Source organism: Vidua chalybeata, chromosome 3 (genome assembly GCF_026979565.1).
Source record: "Vidua chalybeata isolate OUT-0048 chromosome 3, bVidCha1 merged haplotype, whole genome shotgun sequence".
NCBI lineage: Eukaryota > Metazoa > Chordata > Aves > Passeriformes > Viduidae > Vidua > Vidua chalybeata.
Genome location: NC_071532.1, coordinates 60707918 through 60725911, shown reverse-complemented (window position 1 = coordinate 60725911; position 17994 = coordinate 60707918). Strand labels below are relative to the sequence as shown.

At 39.3% G+C, this 17994-nt stretch overlaps 1 protein-coding gene across 6 annotated transcripts in view; it reads right to left on the bottom strand.

The window, feature by feature from the left end:
- ECHDC1 (ethylmalonyl-CoA decarboxylase 1) overlaps nt 1-17994 on the bottom strand; it is a 40786-nt gene that overhangs the window by 4573 nt on the left and 18219 nt on the right. For all 6 annotated transcript variants that reach the window (XM_053937453.1, XM_053937459.1, XM_053937456.1 and 3 more), the window contains one exon: nt 16338-16418. In XM_053937453.1, coding sequence (XP_053793428.1) covers nt 16338-16418 — 81 coding nt within the window. The remainder of the gene's footprint in view (nt 1-16337; nt 16419-17994) is intronic.

The window sequence follows — 17994 nt, the reverse complement described above, 5'->3', positions numbered from 1 at the left end:
CAAAGGCAGCACTTGCTGTGAGCTAACAGCTATGCTTTCCTTTGCTAAAGTATTTCCCAGCTACTTGAAGCCAGAGCATATACAATAAAAGCCAAAAATGCAAACAAAAATATACTTTCTCAAATTTTCATACCTGCTTATTATAAATACTAATGTTACTGAGCTATTCCAATGGGTGTAATCAGTTCCTTGGCATAACTAAGATTATATTAAGATCTGTGCTAGCCCTTACCTCATCATTTCCTGGATTTCAAGGTTTGAGTTATATTCAGCATTTTGTCAAGGCAAAGGTATTAGTCAAGTTTACCAGGGAGGGACAGATACCACCCTCTATTTTATGCTTTTTAAAATCTCCTACAACTATGCTTTTGAAAGCCACTATAGGGAAATAAGACCCCTAAAACAGTATATGTGTTGTCAGCAACCTGAATTTTGCTCCTGCTCCCTGCTTGACTCCCAGTGTCACATAAGGACACAGCTCCTGACTTCCGATCCTCCCCTATTAGCTGGCATGAGACTGGCACTCCATGGAGGGAGGCAGCCAACATCACACAGTGCTGCAGCACCTGGTCCCCAGCTATGGCTGTGCCTAGACACGGCAGCCAGAACTGCAGGAGATGACTTTAATCTCCCGCACAAATACTTTGGCATACTGCTCTCAAACCACCAATATTAACATAATTAATAAACAGAGCTTACATCTTTGGGTCACAGTAAGTTCCCTCACCAAATCTGCCACCTTCTTCTATAAATTTCAGTAATGCCTATCTGCTAGGTGATTGAACCAACACAAAGTGGAAACTTGTCCAAAAACAAGAGTCAAAGGCCTTGGGGTACAATTAAAAGACATCCATGATTTTAGCATGTTGTAGAATGAGTTACAGAAATAATAATAAAACTTCAAGTAGAACTACATATTTTGCAAAACATAGATGCAAGACACCCAGACAGATAAAAAGCAATGTCTGTGGTCAGCCACACACCCACTTTGGCACAGGGAGATGAGGACGGAGGTTATGGTCAGTTCATCACGTGTTATTTCTGCCACTGCTCAGGGAGAAGAATCTATCTTTGCTCTAGGGTGGGGTCCCTCACATAGAGACAGTTCTCTGCAAATTTCTCCAGTGTGATTCAATCTTCCAGAGAGTGCTGTTCCTCAAGAGCAGCCTATTCCAGCGTGGGTCCACAAGTCCTACCAGAAAACCTGCTCCAGCATGGGCTCCTCTCTCCACAGATGTACAGGTCCCCCTTCTCCAGCATGGGCCTCCCACAGCTTCACAACCCTCTCTTAGGCATTCAGCAGCTCTGGTGTTGGTGTTCTCCAGGGGCTGCAGGTAGAGCTTTGCATGGTCTACAGGGCATCCTCCATAGGCTACAGGGGCCTCACCATGGTCCGCAGGGGAATCTCAGCTCTGGCACCTGAAGCACCTCCTTCCCTCTTCCTCCTCCTTCTGCACTGACCATGGCGTCTGCAGGGCTGTTCCTCTGACATGTTCTCACCCTGCTCCTCTCTGGCCACCACTGCAACTGCGCAGTAATTTTTCTCTCCTTTTCAGATATGCTATCACAGAGGCATTACTATCATTCCTGTTTGGCTCAGCCTTGGCCAGCAGCATGTCCATCTTGGAGCCAGCTGGCATTGGCTCTACCCAGCATGGGGGAAGCTTCTGGCAGCTTCTCACAGAAGTTGTTACCTACAGCTACCCCTGTAGCCCCCCTGCTACCAGAACCTGGCCATACAAACCCAAAATACCACCCAAAGCACACACACAACTATTGCAGGCACAGGAAAAGAGAGCTATTAAAGAAAAAAAGGAAACTTCTAGGAAAATGGTAAGAGACAGAAGGTTATCAAGAGTCAAACACGTGTTTTAACCAGCAAAGAACAGAAGAACAAAGTTGATGTACAATACTGCCATACTCTTTGCCCAACATGTATGTCTTTCTAATACATTCATCAATATGGCATCAGCTTAATTAACTCTTTTTAAATTAAGTAACAGCAGTGTTATGCTGACACATGGCCAAAAGAGCTTTTTAAAATACACATTGCTGGGGAGTGCAAGTTCAAGAGTTTGTTGAGAGGTCAGGTATGACATTATCTGCAGATGGTGTTTATCATGCAAACTGAACTTCCTTTGCCAGGTGGACATGAAAATTTAATGATCTTGCTGGCAAGTAGACAAAAGCTTATCTATAACTGGTTTAGGATTTTGTAACTCTTCTTGGTGAATGCTACCAGGACAATTCACAACAGCAGCAGCTCTCACATGCATGCTGGACCTTAAGTGAGCAAGAAAGCCAGTACATTGTCCACTTCTTCCCTGTTTTCCAGTTTCACCTTCTCAACACTAAAAATACAATCCCTGTCCCACCACTTCACAAGCAAATTGCACCTCAGAATCTCACTCCATTGTCCTCAAGATCTCAGGGCACAGACACAGCAGATCCCAGTACTGATGGTGGGTTCCTGAAGCAAGTGAATGGGACTCAGGCAGAAGAGTTACACAGGTACTACCTGTAATCTGATCTCACTTCTCTTGCTGAGGCACACAAAATCCAACAAAATAAAGTGCTACTCTTACATACAAAGTACTGCTGAACATATGCAGTGATGGTATGTTTTTAGTCAACTAAATTGTTACAATACATTAAAACAAAGCAAGAGAGAGTTTTGATTGTTGAATTTGTAGCATCAGAGCAAGAAATAAATTACCTGTTCTTTTATCTGTACAGCAAACCCCTTGATTTCGGATTAAATAGAAGTCCTTTATTTCACGTTGGTTCAGTACACCACAAAAATCAAGGATACATTCTAAGCTTCTTAAATAGGAAAAAAAAAAAAGCAGTTTTAAAGTGAATGGCTGAAATGCAATAAATGTTTGGATAAGGCAGAAGTGGGTAGTTGGATGTGAAAGCACTGCATAAGAGAGAAACATCACCTTTGCTGCAAATGCATCCAGATAATTCTGTAGCTTCATTCCTTGGTTCAGGCAGAGATAGTAAGGGATCATGCCGCAGGCAAGTGGCACAGCTCTGAAAGCTGGACCATAAGGATCAATTCATTTAGACTGCAAATTCTGTCAGCCTGAGGTTTGGGCGAAGATAATCACAAAGATAAGCAGTCAAGCACTGTGGAACTTCACACTACTTTAAACAGTACATGTATAGCACATACCAAGGAGTTTGGAATCCTCCAAGCTCACTGCCTTCTCCCCATTTCCTTTAGCATGGCATTTGGATTTGCAAGGTTTAACTTGTACCTGGTGCTCAATCCACCTCTGGTATCTGTATTCCAAGTCTCAGAGTCAGAAAGATATACTAGATATCATGCACCTTCCCATTTGTCTTATACCTGCACTCCCCACCATGGAAAGACAGCTATTAAATCACATGTAAGGAACTACAGAACTTCCTTAGCAATAAAATATGAATTTTTCAGGCATTATATATGAATGTTCCTTGGCAATTGCTGCAAAACTAATCCCTACCTTCTCCAGAATGTTTAAGAACAGAAGTAATTCCCGAGTACAACCTTGAAAACACAATTTGAACATAAACTACTGCCTTGATATTTTCACAAAGCCACAGAAAGCCTGAAATGACTAAAGGTAAAGCTGCAGTCTGTGCCTGCAGAGACCTGACCTGGAAACCTAAACACCAATGAGTTAATTAGACAACAACATTGTGTTCTGGTAGTGACATCTTGTAAATCTTGTTCAATATTCCAATACATAAGCCTTCCACAGTTATTACAGAAACTCATCTTAAAACTACAAATGTATGAACCATTTATATTTATTTTTGCAGTAAAAATAAATTTTGAAGCAGCAAGGTACTGTGGGAAGAATATTCTGCAGAAGAAATATGCAGTACTACACTAAAATAATATAGCCAGTCAGCAAAGTTGCTGATTAGCAGCTTCCAGTCCTTACTAAAATTTTCACGACAGATGTTTTTAGAATTAAACCCTTAAGAATAAGACAGCCTCCTCCAAAAAAGCAAGCTGGGACTAAATGATCCTTCTCTGCCTATCCAGTGGAGTGTCTCAGCAGTCTCTTTATCAGTACACCATCAAATAATTACCTAGATACTCTGTAAGGGGATTATCTACACAAAATGGCTAAACATTTTTCTGAAAGTCATCTGACTACACACTCTATTAGCAAAAAAAAAACCCACCCTAGTTCTCTAAAAATGTTAACAAGTGGATTAATCCTGAGAAGAGTTAGCAATAATTTCACTTATCTTTCAATCTCACTTGATTAATTGGATAAGGTTTAAAGAACTAAAAAGACACTGATTAAACATTTAATCAATAACTCCTTGCTAATTCTATTTAGCAGAATTTTGAACTGGATCAATGCAGTGAATATTGGCAAGCCATAACTGTTACATGCTTTCCCAACACAGCTCACTAGTATTAATTCCCTCTGCATCTCTCCCTCTGCATCCCTCCATATCTTCTTTCTCACTGAGAGCTTCTCATGTTTCTGCCCTATGCAGAGAAATAATAAGGCAATTAGATAGTGCAGCAGTTGCTACTTCAGACCCGCAACAGCACAAAGTGAGACTTCCAAAGTGAAAATACTGTAATACCAATGAAAGTAAGGACTTGTGCTACATGCTGGTAGCACAAGGTGATGGTCTACACAGACCACTATGGCATCATAAAAGCAATCCCTCCCAAATATTTGCTCTTTCTGAAAATCCTTTAGTAACAGATATTCACTTGACAGATAACTAAATGGTAACTATTAAAGAACATAAAAATGAAGACAAAATGATTTAAAGATAGTCTGTGGGAACTGCATGCCTTGTGCTTATCTTAGATACAGTTGCTAAAAGATGCTTTGCAATTTCAAGTTTCAATAGGCTAAAAGAAGACTGTGCACATAAATACTCTTTCCTGTTTATCACCTTTAATCCTTAACTTTTTCTACAAGAAAGCAATGGAAAGAAGTAGGACCAGCTACTATTTTAACAAGCCCATCAGAAAGTCACCCCTCTCAAATCCTTTCAGTGATTCAAAAACACTCCACCAATTAAAATCACAAGAGTATACCTTCTTTATTTGAGATTTAAATAAATTAAAATAAGCCCCAAGAAGCAAAACAAAAAAAAAAAAAATCCTATCAGGCCTCCCAAGCACAGAGTGTTCTAGGCACACTCTAAATCACAGTGTCAAAGGAGTAGGCTTGATGCCATCTTAGGAAATTTCACTAACACAAAACCTTACTTTCCTCACAGCTCTTCTCAAATTGCTTTACCGACACTATATGTACTTTTATTTATAGTTACTGAATTATCTTGTAACACTCTTAGTGCATCCATTTTCCCCCCACTAACCACAAAAGCTAAGAATCAAACTTTACATAAAGTAGCCCAGAAAAATCTCTCATGTCTCCCTAGCACATATTGCCTTTACCCCTTACCTTTGCTGTCCTCCAGTCAGATTTTCCAATGCATTTCATGGAACACTAAGGATTAGGGTAAAAATCACATCAAGTAAATAGACTTCTAATTACAGAAGTATTTTTTTTAAATAAGAGTTAACATTCTTCTGAGTTGTCTGGGAAACCTGAGGGCACTTCCCAGAGGGGAGCAAGGGGACCTAAACAATGAGAATTGCATTCTTCAAAGGAGGCCTTAAAATAGCAATTTTTAATGTGACTCTATCACACTTTCTCACATCACCCAGAGTCAAATGAAATGCAGAAGAACGAATGACAAAGTCACACTTTCATCTATAAGCCCAAAACATTTGGTTGATGCTAAAATTCTGAAATCCTGAATCTAAAAAATGGAATATGTAGCAACAACAAGGGTTAGAGGAAGAGCTGGAACACTGGGACATCAATGCAGAAATTGCAAAATGGACATGAGCCATTTTAGGAGGAATGCGGTCCCTAGGAATAAACAGGAACTTAAAGTGTAGATAACCACGACCTATTGCCCAAATATTGAGATATTCAATGTAAGAGAAGCCTCCAAGATCAATAAAGTCAATGCAAAGAGGTTGCAAGACTACCAATTCAAAAGGAAGCCATTCCAGGGAAGAAGCACAAAAATAACACTGTTATTAGAAAAAGATCCCTTGGATAACTGGAATTAAATTATAATAGACAGACAGAGAGAACTGCATGTCCCCCAAAAAAGAGCATCTCATCAGTAGCAAAGTCTGCACTGAAAAAACTCAAGAAAAGGCCTATCAGCAGCACAAAGGAGCTCAGTAAGGCAGCAGAGCAGGCCCTCTGGGAGAGTGCCCTGGCAAGACCCAGATTAAAACTGGTCTAGACATGATTGCGTAAGAACAACCAGAGAAGTGAAATAGTGAATTTCTTAAACACTTCCCTGAGCTAAGGAGAGGGGCTAAAAAAGGGCCAGAAAGATTGTTAGTTTGAGAGAAGGATAATAAAAAGAAAGAAACATAGGGAAAGACTGCTGCTAATACCCTGCAAGGTGAGTAGCACAGTCTCAATCAAGACAAGGTAGGTAAGGTCTCCCCAAAGTCTCCTGCAGGTGATGTCTGCTGTCACACCAGCTGCCATCCACACAGACTTTCAATCTCATTCTGGACCAGATCTCCCAGGAGTCAGGTACAGATGGAGGCTCACACAGCAGACCTTGATTAGGGGGTTTAAATTGAATTTGTTACTTCAGGCTTGACACTTTCTCACCTATGTCTTCACAGAAGGGGGGAGAGAAAAAAGCATGTTATGAAAATCTACATTCCTTCTAGAAGGGATAAATGAAGCTGGGTATTGGAAATTGCAGAAAGACATTTTCTGCAGCAGGAATGAAAAATTGAATTAGACAGCAGATCACAAGACAAGAAATAAGGGCCCCAAAAAAGCATGACTGATTAAAACTCCACTAGCAGTATTAAAAGAAGTACGATGAGCCTTTTTATTTTGTTTTCCCCTTCCCAGTCATTTTTCAATAAACTGACAGGAAAGAAAATTATTTGGCCAAACCACAAGGTGAATCTGCCCCATTTTCCAGGATGATACTTCTTTAGGCTCCCATGCAATGCCCAGAGGTTCCATCCCCACCACAGTGCTAGGGGTGGGCAGCACCACGCAGGAGGACTTGGCGAAGATGGGGATAGGGCTGGCCCATCCCCATGGCTGGCTGGGGATAGGACTCATGCAGCCAGGCCGTGTGTGCTGCACACACACATTGGGTGCCCCCTTCTCAATCTGCGATGTGACAAAAGCTGTGTGAGCCACACATCACTCCCTCATTTCACCTTGTGCCTAAGCATCCAAGTGAGCTGAGTAGTTTCAGAAAACAGCAGAAAAAGTAAATGAAAAGGTCTTTCTTAGGCAGGAGAGATAAACTTTTTACAATTACACAGATAGCAATAAAGACTGCCCTGTCCACAGGTGCTGCCTTGGACCTGTTTAACACCCCCTGTGGGCACACTGGCGAGGAGCAGTATGGTTTTTTACAAAGGCTTATTGAACACACGCAGGGCTCAGATCACAATTTAAGAACACATAGAACCAAGAGAATAAAGCAGATAGTTACACTGGGGAGCTCTAATTCTCCTGAAGTGTGCAGTATAAACTCTAAACACTGCATGAATCACCCAGAGCCATAAAGTCGGACTGATGTCCCATTGTTCAAGATGCAGTATCTGGATCCTCATTACAACCTGCAGATGTACAACAGCAATCCATGGGCTGCTGCCCCATTTCTCCTCCCCTGCTAATGACCAGTATCTTACTAACACTCTTTTCTTCTAATTCCCAGTTATGACTATATTTGACATACCCTGGTGTCAGTGGGTCCCAGGCACCTCAGTTACCATACAATTATTTTCAGAGCAGTTTTCATCTTGTCATAGCACTTGGGTCTTACCCATGAAGCAGGTTTAAGCTATTCTTTAGACACTGCCAAAGCCTCTGTACACAAGTAAGTGAATGCCAAAATAATGCTCACAGAAAAATTACTCATGCTGGAAATCTGAAATGTTACATGAGTCTTTCCTTCCTAAAAAAGAAACTAGAGCTTTTTGGATTCTGTTCAAGCAAACATTTTTCAACAACAGATATGCTTTTTAGACTAAAGCAAAAAATTTCTGTCAAGAAAGATCCACTGATATTTTACCAGATTCTCTGATGAAAAAGACCACCTGGAGGCAAAGGTGTTTGATTACAAATTCTTAGTCAAATTTAAATGACAGTATTCCTCAAGAAATAAAAAAAAAGTACAGTGGAGCTTGTTTTCAAAGAGGAAATACTGTATTTTTTTTTAATTATGTGCACACTTTCATGCAGCATATGCAAACCATGTTTATAACTTTAGCTTCCCACATCTTTATTTTCATCATGTATGTTTAACAAAACCATAGAAAGCAGAACAAAATTCTCCCAGACCAAATTAAAGAATCTCTTAAGGCAGGAACATTTCAATCATATTTTCTGCTCATCTCTACTGCTGATACACAAAGGGGAGGAGGGGCTTCCCAGTAGTGGCTGAGCTTGGCATCTAAAATGTCAAAAAACACAAAGATCACCTCAGTTGCCCGAATTCAGCTGACTGTAAAGGAACAGCATTTCTTGACATCAGCCGTGAGAGATGCCATATTCAAGCTCTTCTAATACTTTATGATGGATTTGATGTACCAGGTTTCTGCAACTCACAGCATTAAAGAACTTGAAATACAATGTAACATCACACTAACAACCCTTCACAAGACACAGGATAACAAGACACACTTTGAAATTCAGCTGTCTCTGCACGCGGTGTTACCAATGCTGCATTTGCACTTCCTACACAATTTCTGACTAAAGCAAAGAGAGATCATTTACTTAGTTGAAATCACTGGTGATTCAATGATAATGGAATGTTGCCACTTTGTCAGGATACCATGTTAATTTCAAACAAAAAAATACTGACTGTCATGGTTTGGGTTTTTTTAAATTATCACGGTGAATGTGACCTAAGTTTTCCAGATATGATACACGTCTTCAGAGATTTTTTTGGGAGGGAGGGGAAGAGCACAATGATATAACTCAAAAAGGCATAAATGAGATTGATAATTTAACATTAAAATTCCACATTGACACAGTAACCTGCTGTTGTCCTCTTTACTTTTTAATATAAAGTATTAGTTATACTGATGGGGATCTCAAACCAACTTCAGATCAGTGATGTCATGTTCAGACTACCTGGACAAGAAGCAGGCACATTTTCAGCAAACATATTTATGATCCCATAAATATGCCTAAGAGTGTGACCAATTATCACCAAAAGTATCATTTCCCCTGCTATCTTTTTATTTACAATCATTGTCTCTTTCACACATATGCAAATCCATGCTGATTTAAATTACTGGGGCTTCCTCAGTCTGTATATTTGCTTTTTGTTTATGAATGTGAATCATCAGAACACAAAATAGGACTGGAATATAACACCTAGTAACAGACCATGGATACAGGAGAAGTTCTTATACACACAACTTTAAGCACAATAGGAATCTATTTAGCATAAGAATTTACTATTTGATTTATTCTTACTGAGACTGCCAAGTCACAGCATAGTAATTAATTCTCACTGACTACAGAATCCAGGAAGTAGGAAGCTGAAGCCACCAAGGTTAAAAAGTTCAAACGCTTTACAGACTTATTTCACACAAATTTGCATAAATCTGGAAGGAAGAGGAACACAGAGGTCCAGCCTGTGGGGCTCCAAATCTTTGCTAAGACCTTGGGTTGCTTTGGATCAGAGACAAAAATAAAACCAGAGGCTAAAGAGGAAGACTGGAAATTGTAATTTCGAAGGCAATATTTACAGTGAAAGTAGGTTGAGATCCACACAACGCCTGCTTACACCCAAGAAAATAGAGTTATTTCCGGAACATCTGGTCCTTTCAATGAACAGCAACCCTGATGTGGATGATTACCCTTCAGAGATCTACAACGTTAACGATACTGCTACTTGGAGTGATAAACAGAGGAAGAGTTCTTTTTGTAGTGCTTCAATAGCACATGACAGGGCTGAAATATGAAAGAGCTAACAGGGACTCAGGAAGACATTCTGAAGCTGATCCACTGTAAAGTTAGGCAGTTGAAAGCTGTGGCTTCAAGGGAAACAAAGTATTTAACATCTCCCTAGAGCCAAAAGGAGTAGATTGTATTCTCAGCCCTTACGGTTCTTTGCTATCTCCTAGACTTAGCTCCTCCTTCACAATAGCTTCAGTCAATATTATATGACCTTACAAGTCACTCTAGTTAACTGTAAAAACAGAAAAAAAACCCCAGGTTTCTGTTGCTTTTCAGTGAGATAATTGACTCATACAGGCAACTTCACTGGTGCTTGGCAAACCACAGGCAAGAAGTGAGCTGGGAATATGCAACAGGGACACCCTCCTCCCATATTCAAGGAAGCTGTTCAGGCACTCTGTGCTCATGAAGCCACAGCTCAGTATAATCTCACCTCAAAACCAGCAGACTGCAATATATAAGTGCTTCTCACACTTTATATTATCCAATTTGTGGAGCTATCTGATAATAAATATATATATATTGAAAAAAACCAGTAGTGAAGAACAGAAAGGATGCATCAAACTCAAACACCTCAAATGCCTGTTTATCTAAACTGGGAATTAGTCACTTTGCAGATGAAAGTAGAATGGACAATTCCAGTGCATTTGTACTCTTTTCCTCAAATTCACTTTGAAACTTAAATACTTCTCTATGGTGGATTAACAGCTCAGTGTATCAGCAAGTATCAGAATGGGTCTAGACCTGTATTCTCTAAATCTGCCTTATCTAAGTTTTCCATTATTTGGACTATCTCTGTTTATTATTATCATGCAGCACATTTTATCTGCTGCAGACAGGGTTGTTCAACAGAAAGGGTGTAAGATTGCATGGTACAAGTGGTCTGAAACATAGACATATGCTGATAAGAAAAAATTCACTTACCGAGGATAAGATGGTTTGGCCTCCCAAAGGCAAAAAAAAAAAACCCAAAACAAATTAAAAAAAAACATAGAATGAAATAAATCCCTGCAAAAAGACAACTTCAGGAAGAAAGCATCAACTCAAATTCATGCTTTGCTGATGTTATTTAAATTTCTACTATAATCAAACAGTGGTAAATTTGAATTGTAGACTACATCTAAAAAGCCTCTGCCTGAAAGAATGTAAACACACAAAATTCAATCCCAAATGAAAACTGGTAAAAGACCCCCCCAATACCAGCCCATAAATACAAGGCAAATAACAAAAGCTCTTGAGCCCATTTCTGGCAGTGCTTACTTAACCAGATGTCAAATGTACCACGTACTGCCTTCTTAAAGGCAGGCAATATGAGACTTTTAAAATCATAACCAGAAACTTGTAGTAACAAACCCCCCAGGGCTCTAAAAATGTGAAGTGATGTAGGACTGCACTGGAAGTCTAAAACTGCTAACTGATTAGCAGTAGATTTTAAATACACACATGTATATATATATGAGACCAAAATTCCGTACAGTTTAGAAATGTGATCTATGCCACACAGCAAGCACTTGAAGCTGTGAGAATGTGGTGTCCCACGCTTAAGGAGAAGGGAGAACCCAAGGTCCGTAAACACTTATGGTTGAAAGGAATGGCCAAAGTCAGAGGACCTGCAAAAGCTTATAGAGTTTTATTAATAATCTACACACTTGGCATGGACATGGTTATTCGAGTCCCTGACCTCCCAACACAAGCACACAGGAGTGGGTTTTGGATAAGGTAGGGTGAAAGGGAAGAGAGAGAGATATGAATTAAAGAGTGTGAGAGAGAAAGAAGGGAAGAAAGAAAATTAGAGAGATCACCTGTTCTACTCCCAGCATTGATCCAGCTGGAGTATCCAGGGTCCTGGAGTGCACACATGCCCAGGCTTTGTGGGGATAACATTTTATAGATATGTTCATCCTGTTCTGGAGGTAAGCTTCTCACTTTCTATGCAAATTAGTTATCATGCACAGTTCTTTCTTCTAGATCTTTCTGGAAATAGGCTGGAGGCTTCAAGAGTCTTTGATGGTCATAATCCTCCACTACAGTGCATGTCCATTTCTCAGCCTCATTCCTGCATTTGCCTTGTACTGTGTTGTGCTTATTCTGATGTCCCAGAACAAGGACATCTGTCCCAGAAAAGTGCTGCTGTACCTCCATAGGGACCCCTTCTCCACCCACATCCTGTTCTTTGTCACAGTATGTCATTACCAACAATCCTTGGTTGGCTCCATGGCTATCCAGCTATCAGTTTTTGAAACATACACATTTCAGTCCCTTATCTTTTAGGCTTCTACAGAGAACCCACTCTCAGATTTGGCAATTGATTCTTCTCTGATGATGTGTAGCAATGTTACAGTCACATGAATGAAAAGTGCTTTGTGAGCCTGGACTCTGCAAGAATTCATGAATATGTGAACCCCATGTTGCTACATTCATATCAGGCTCTACCCAATGAAAAATGTTACTATGTCCTCAGGCACCCTTATTTCAAACAGCAGTATCTTGTGCACCTAAATATTCCTCCTGATAAAATTAAAAGCCCAAATCCTTGTACAGAGTAAAAGATTTCCAAAGAAGCTCATGTGCTGTGCTCTGATGTTCTGAAACCTATTTTTAAAAAAGTTTACTGCAGAATACTAAAATCTTTACAGCTTCCTCCTCCACTTCTCCTTTTTGAAAGGTGAAACAACTGAAAAGTTGGTCATAGTGTAGCTACACCTATGCAGAAACTAGATTATCTTCTGTTGCTTTGACTTCCTATATGTTGCATTTAATGCACTAAATACAACTTGTAGAATCAAATAAACATAAATTATCACAGGAACGCACACACCAAAAGCTATTAAATAACATTTGATTTCATTGTATCTCTTACTAAGTGTTTCATGGAACATATTTAACATCTTAAAATGTAATACTAAGCATGTCTACATATTTCACAGAAATACAGAAAACACACCACTAAAATGAAAGGAGGCCAATTTGAGAAATGCAGTATTTTTAGCATAAGATAATAGTTAGCTCAGCACTTTTAACAGCAATGAAACTGGCCCTTTGCAATTTAACTGTGCAACATCAATTACAGCTGAAGAAATTAATTTATTTTCTAAAGAAGAAAATCACTGCTGTCTCTACCTACGAGCCCATTGTGAGATCAATGGTATGAGAAATGGGCAGTTTTCCATCTCTGCACTCTCACCCTCTGCCTCAAGACACCAACTTTTAAATTTGATTAACACAGCAGGGACACAGACACACCTCTACTTGGACTGCAGCAGCATTAGAGAGGAAAAAGGAGGTAGGGGGAAAGAGAGTCTGTGTCTCAGAAGCACTCAGTCCATGGAAGTCCACTTGCCAGGCGATGCAGGACCAAATTTTTGAAGTTGTAGACGTGTGTAAAAAACCTACACAGACATTGCCCCAGCGAAATTTCTCAAAGGCACCAATATGAAATAGAAGACAAGACAGCTCAGAATTCAAAGTTAGTTATTCTGGCTATTATTTGGTAGCGCATTGCAGCGACCGCACTCAGAGATTATTGTGATCTGCTAATTGCACAAATGGATTCATTACCAATTGTCTCTTCCCTGTATCTGTCAGCTTATTGCCAACAATCCACTACCATTCCTGTTTTCCTGTCCGTAAGTCCTCAACCAATCCTGCCAAATCCGTTCTCCTTACCTTCACACATTGTGTAAGCACAAAATGACACACTTCAAGTTTCTGCATAAAGGAAAACAGGCCCCTCAATTATTTGTAAAATTCCATCACTAAATCCAACATCACATTCACTTCTGCACCTCACTGAAATGGCTGCAGTGTCATGCAGAGATGTAAAATACATTAACATTTGGCAGCAGAAAACACGAGCCATGTTAATGAGCTCAACTGTGGCACACGTAAAAAAAAGTCAGTTTTTCTTGAAAATATTACTAAAATGCACAGCTGTCTGAGCAAGTTTCATACTTGCAACCTTCTACATTACCCAGTTTTGCAGTAATAATTGAGATAAATAATTCTAGTGTCAGAAGTTTTATCTTTCCAATTTTCATATCAGAAAAAGTCTGAAAGGAAATTAATTGCCTTGCCCTTGTCTGGACTGGTCTGAGGTTTTTCTCCCCTAGTAACATGTTTATGATCTTTATAAGGATACTGCTTTTCTGGAGAGCCATACTGCAACAACACATAAAACAGCTAAGACTGAAGAAGATGTTTTAAGAAGACTTCTTCCTCCAGATTAAACGTGGACTAACCTAAGATGCTTTCACTTCTTATCATTGTCCTTATTTCAGCAATAAATATGCCGAAGTTCCCACAAGCCCCCCCAAATCCAATTTAAAATGAACCAGCTTAAAACAGAGTGAGACAATTAGCCACATGAACCCTACAGGAAGAATGTATCAGTAATATCTTAAACCACCTCAGCTATTTTAAAATTGGATTTGTCCACACTTCTACTTTAGTAGAGATGTGTATCATGCTGCCAGACCACATTTCAGAGGAGGTACCTAGGTCATTTTGGTTCAAGTGAGTTGCTCAAACTATATCAGTATAGTTAATGTAGTACAAAGTGGCAGAGATAAAAATAAGAAAATATTTCAGGCCAAAACCAAGCAGTTTGGTAGTTTAAACAGAGACTGTGAAAAACAGAACTTTGAAAATCTAAAATTAAAAGCAACCACAAGAAACTCATTTTGTTTTTAAAAAATAAAATGTCCAAACAGTTTATTCAAACAAGAAAACAAATCACTGATTTCTGTCTCATGTTCATCTTTTGTCATCTAGTGACTGAGGACAGAATACCTATTCCACTAATATCTACTTACAGTCCTCAAAAAAACCCTACAATTTTGTTCACTAGTATTAAAATTCTCAAATTCAAGAGCAATAACAGCACAGAGTATGTTTCTCTGTCTTGTTGCTGTTATTAATTAAGTCCCATTTGCTGCTCCTGAATCGCTGTTATGTAGTTGCACTGGATGGGTGTGTAGAGAGTAATGGAAGATGGATCAACAGCTGTAGTTATTATGAAAATTATGGCACTGCATGAGAGGAATTGCAGCTGCTCAATTCATGCAAATAAGAGCTACTTGATAATGCCTATAATTACACAGCATGTCAAAACAGCATAGCTGGAGTGTAAGTAGAGACTACGTATTTTAGAAAGCCAAAAGATTTCCATTTCATTATATTCTCATTCCCTAAACGCCTATTTAGAGATAACAAGAAACACTTTCTGTTGACAGGCTCACAGATACAGAAAGGTCTGCTGAGTCTCCCAGGTGCATTCTCCTGCCAGCACTGCAGCTGTCAAACACGAAGCCTCTCTGCTATTTGTAACACAGCCTGGACTCACATCACAGCTGGGGCTTCAGCTCACTGTGTGCTGAGCAGATATGAAAAAAGATCCAGCCACATCTACTTTCAAAGCAAAGGAAGATTGCTTCCAAGTGACTCAGACAATGCAGATAACACCTCCTCGGTTCAAAGTCTGTTCCTGATACCTGGAACAGCACTGTAATATTCTAGTTTACTTTACTTTGGAGTGTACCTTCTTTCAGCTTGTTCGGGGTAATTCCTTTCCCACTTCAGGCACTAAGGCCCTTTTCAAGAGCACATTTCCTTTTCTTAGATGAAAACTTCACTAAAAGCTCCTCATTTTCAGAGATGCTGCTCACTGTGCTTATCCTGCTACATCTGTAGGCTGTTTGCACATTAGCAATAGTTTATATAAAGTGACATTTTATTACTTTAGTGTCTTCCCATTCCTGTTCTGCCTGTTTAATTAAAGCCCTCTTTTTTTGCCAGTTGTTTTGTGCTAGCAAATCCCTGCATCTGCATGGAAAAAAAAACAGGGATGAAACTTCATTTGTTTTCCTCTGCACCTCAAATTCTTGTTTCAATAGCTGTGTAGCACAAAATTATGTTACAAATAATAAACCCAGAACAAGAAATACAAGAGTAGTGAAGAGATTTATTTATTTTTATTTATGACATTTACAAAAAGAGACACAGGGAGATACACAATTTTGCAACCCTCCTACCTCTCACTCAAGGGTGAGTTGGACCTACTTGGACTGGTGTAACACAGTCAGTTGCTAAAGTTCCTTACTACTCTTGTTTTACACTGTGATCCAAACCACATAACTTTGCAGAAATCACAACTTTTTTTTCCTATGAAGTCTGGTGACAAAATCTCGTTGCAAATGCCTTGGAACCCAGGATCTTTACTCCTGGTAGAAGTGATACCTCCTCCTACTTCTCACATTTCAGTTGGACAATCAGTAAATCACTGACCCAACATAATACTACACAATACTACTACAATGTTAACCTTACCTGAAATCACATGCTGTGGTAAGTTCTGCTCCTCCTCCAAAAGCTTTTCCTTGAACTAGTGCAACACTGATCAAAGGCAACCTGCACAAGAGAATTTAGTAAGCAAAATTCATGCTTTTAGACTTTCAGAAATTACAAAACAATTAAACCAAACCATTTCTACAGTAAAAGTTGAGAAAAATATACTGTTCCAATTTTATCAAATAACTACATCTTTGTGGGCAATCAGCACAACACCAATTACACTTACGTCAAAATTACTATTGCATAATTGATACAGAACCCCAAAATGGAACAGCAACACAGAAATTTTAAATGGAATCAAAATAAAGATCATGTACTGAAAAACACACGTTACGAAAAATACGTGCTATAGAATATACCTAAAAAGACTGCCTGCAAGGAGTAACAGGACAGCAACACAAGATTCTACTCTAAGCCAGGGCACCACAGAAAGCAGCAGAAAGAGACACAAAGAACTGAAGGGCTGGGTTATCTAAAATTAATGAGATTTACCATGACAGCTTCAGCAGCTTCTTCAAACAGAGTGCTACTATCTCAGTCATCAACAAAACTTTTTTTGCAGACAAAATCTTTTGAGGAAAGCAGCAATCTGTTACCTTTGTTGGTGCTGTATTTAATCATGTTCAAGGTAATTCAAAGGACAGAGGGAAAGAAGAGTATGTTTCCCCACTGCTGATGTGAAATGAATACTAATGAACAGTGACTTAGGATAAGGCAAGTTCCTTAAGAAATGAAGGCAGCTGGTTAGTTACAGAATTTGCACACTAATACAGCTGTTTCATCATTTACTATGAAGAGACATTTAGCTTTTTGAGCAGTTTACAAACCACATTCAGAAGTCTGCATCCTAATTATAACCACATGTCTGGTTTTAGTTCTCCTTCAACAGAAGCACCAACACTTACAGTCCAAGTTCACTTACAAGCTGCAGTTCATGCAATACATGGCACAAGAGAACCCACTGGAAGAGGGCAATCTCATTTTTCCTGTGCTTTATGAGAAAGAAGAAGATGTGGATCCAAAATGGCTACATCCACACTCTAATCCATTTGAGGCACCTCTCTCAGGATCACAGTCAGCTTCAGGTCTGAGGGAGACTAATCCTATCTACAACAGATGTCCCCAGACAGCAGCTCAGTGCTCCCCCTGAACCACAGCTTAAAGATACACTAAGTCTACACACCTGAGGTGGGGACTTAATCTTCACACATCTTCCTCCTCTTAGCTTTGCCCCATCAATTTCAATTACATGGAGACAAGCTTATGCAAATGTCTTCCAATCCTGAGGATTCCTTACAGTACTACTAATGTAAGTTTCCAATCTCCTGGGTAATTTTACAGAAAAAATGTTAATTCATAACATTTTCTCATATAGATTATTTGAAAACAAAGAATATTCATCTTCAAAGAGCTCTAAGCAGAAAAACACAGACTCTACCCCAAATGTATTTAATAGAAATGTAACTCCTTAAGGGAAGCTAAGTCTAAAGGAAAGAGTGTTCTTTTCAGAATTACCAGATGGTAGAACTGACACACTCCTCTTGTGAAGTGGGAAGATTAAATCAATATGTCAAATAAATATTACCTATGTAGGCTGCATAACCTGTTGCTGCTTATTATTTAAAAGCCATCA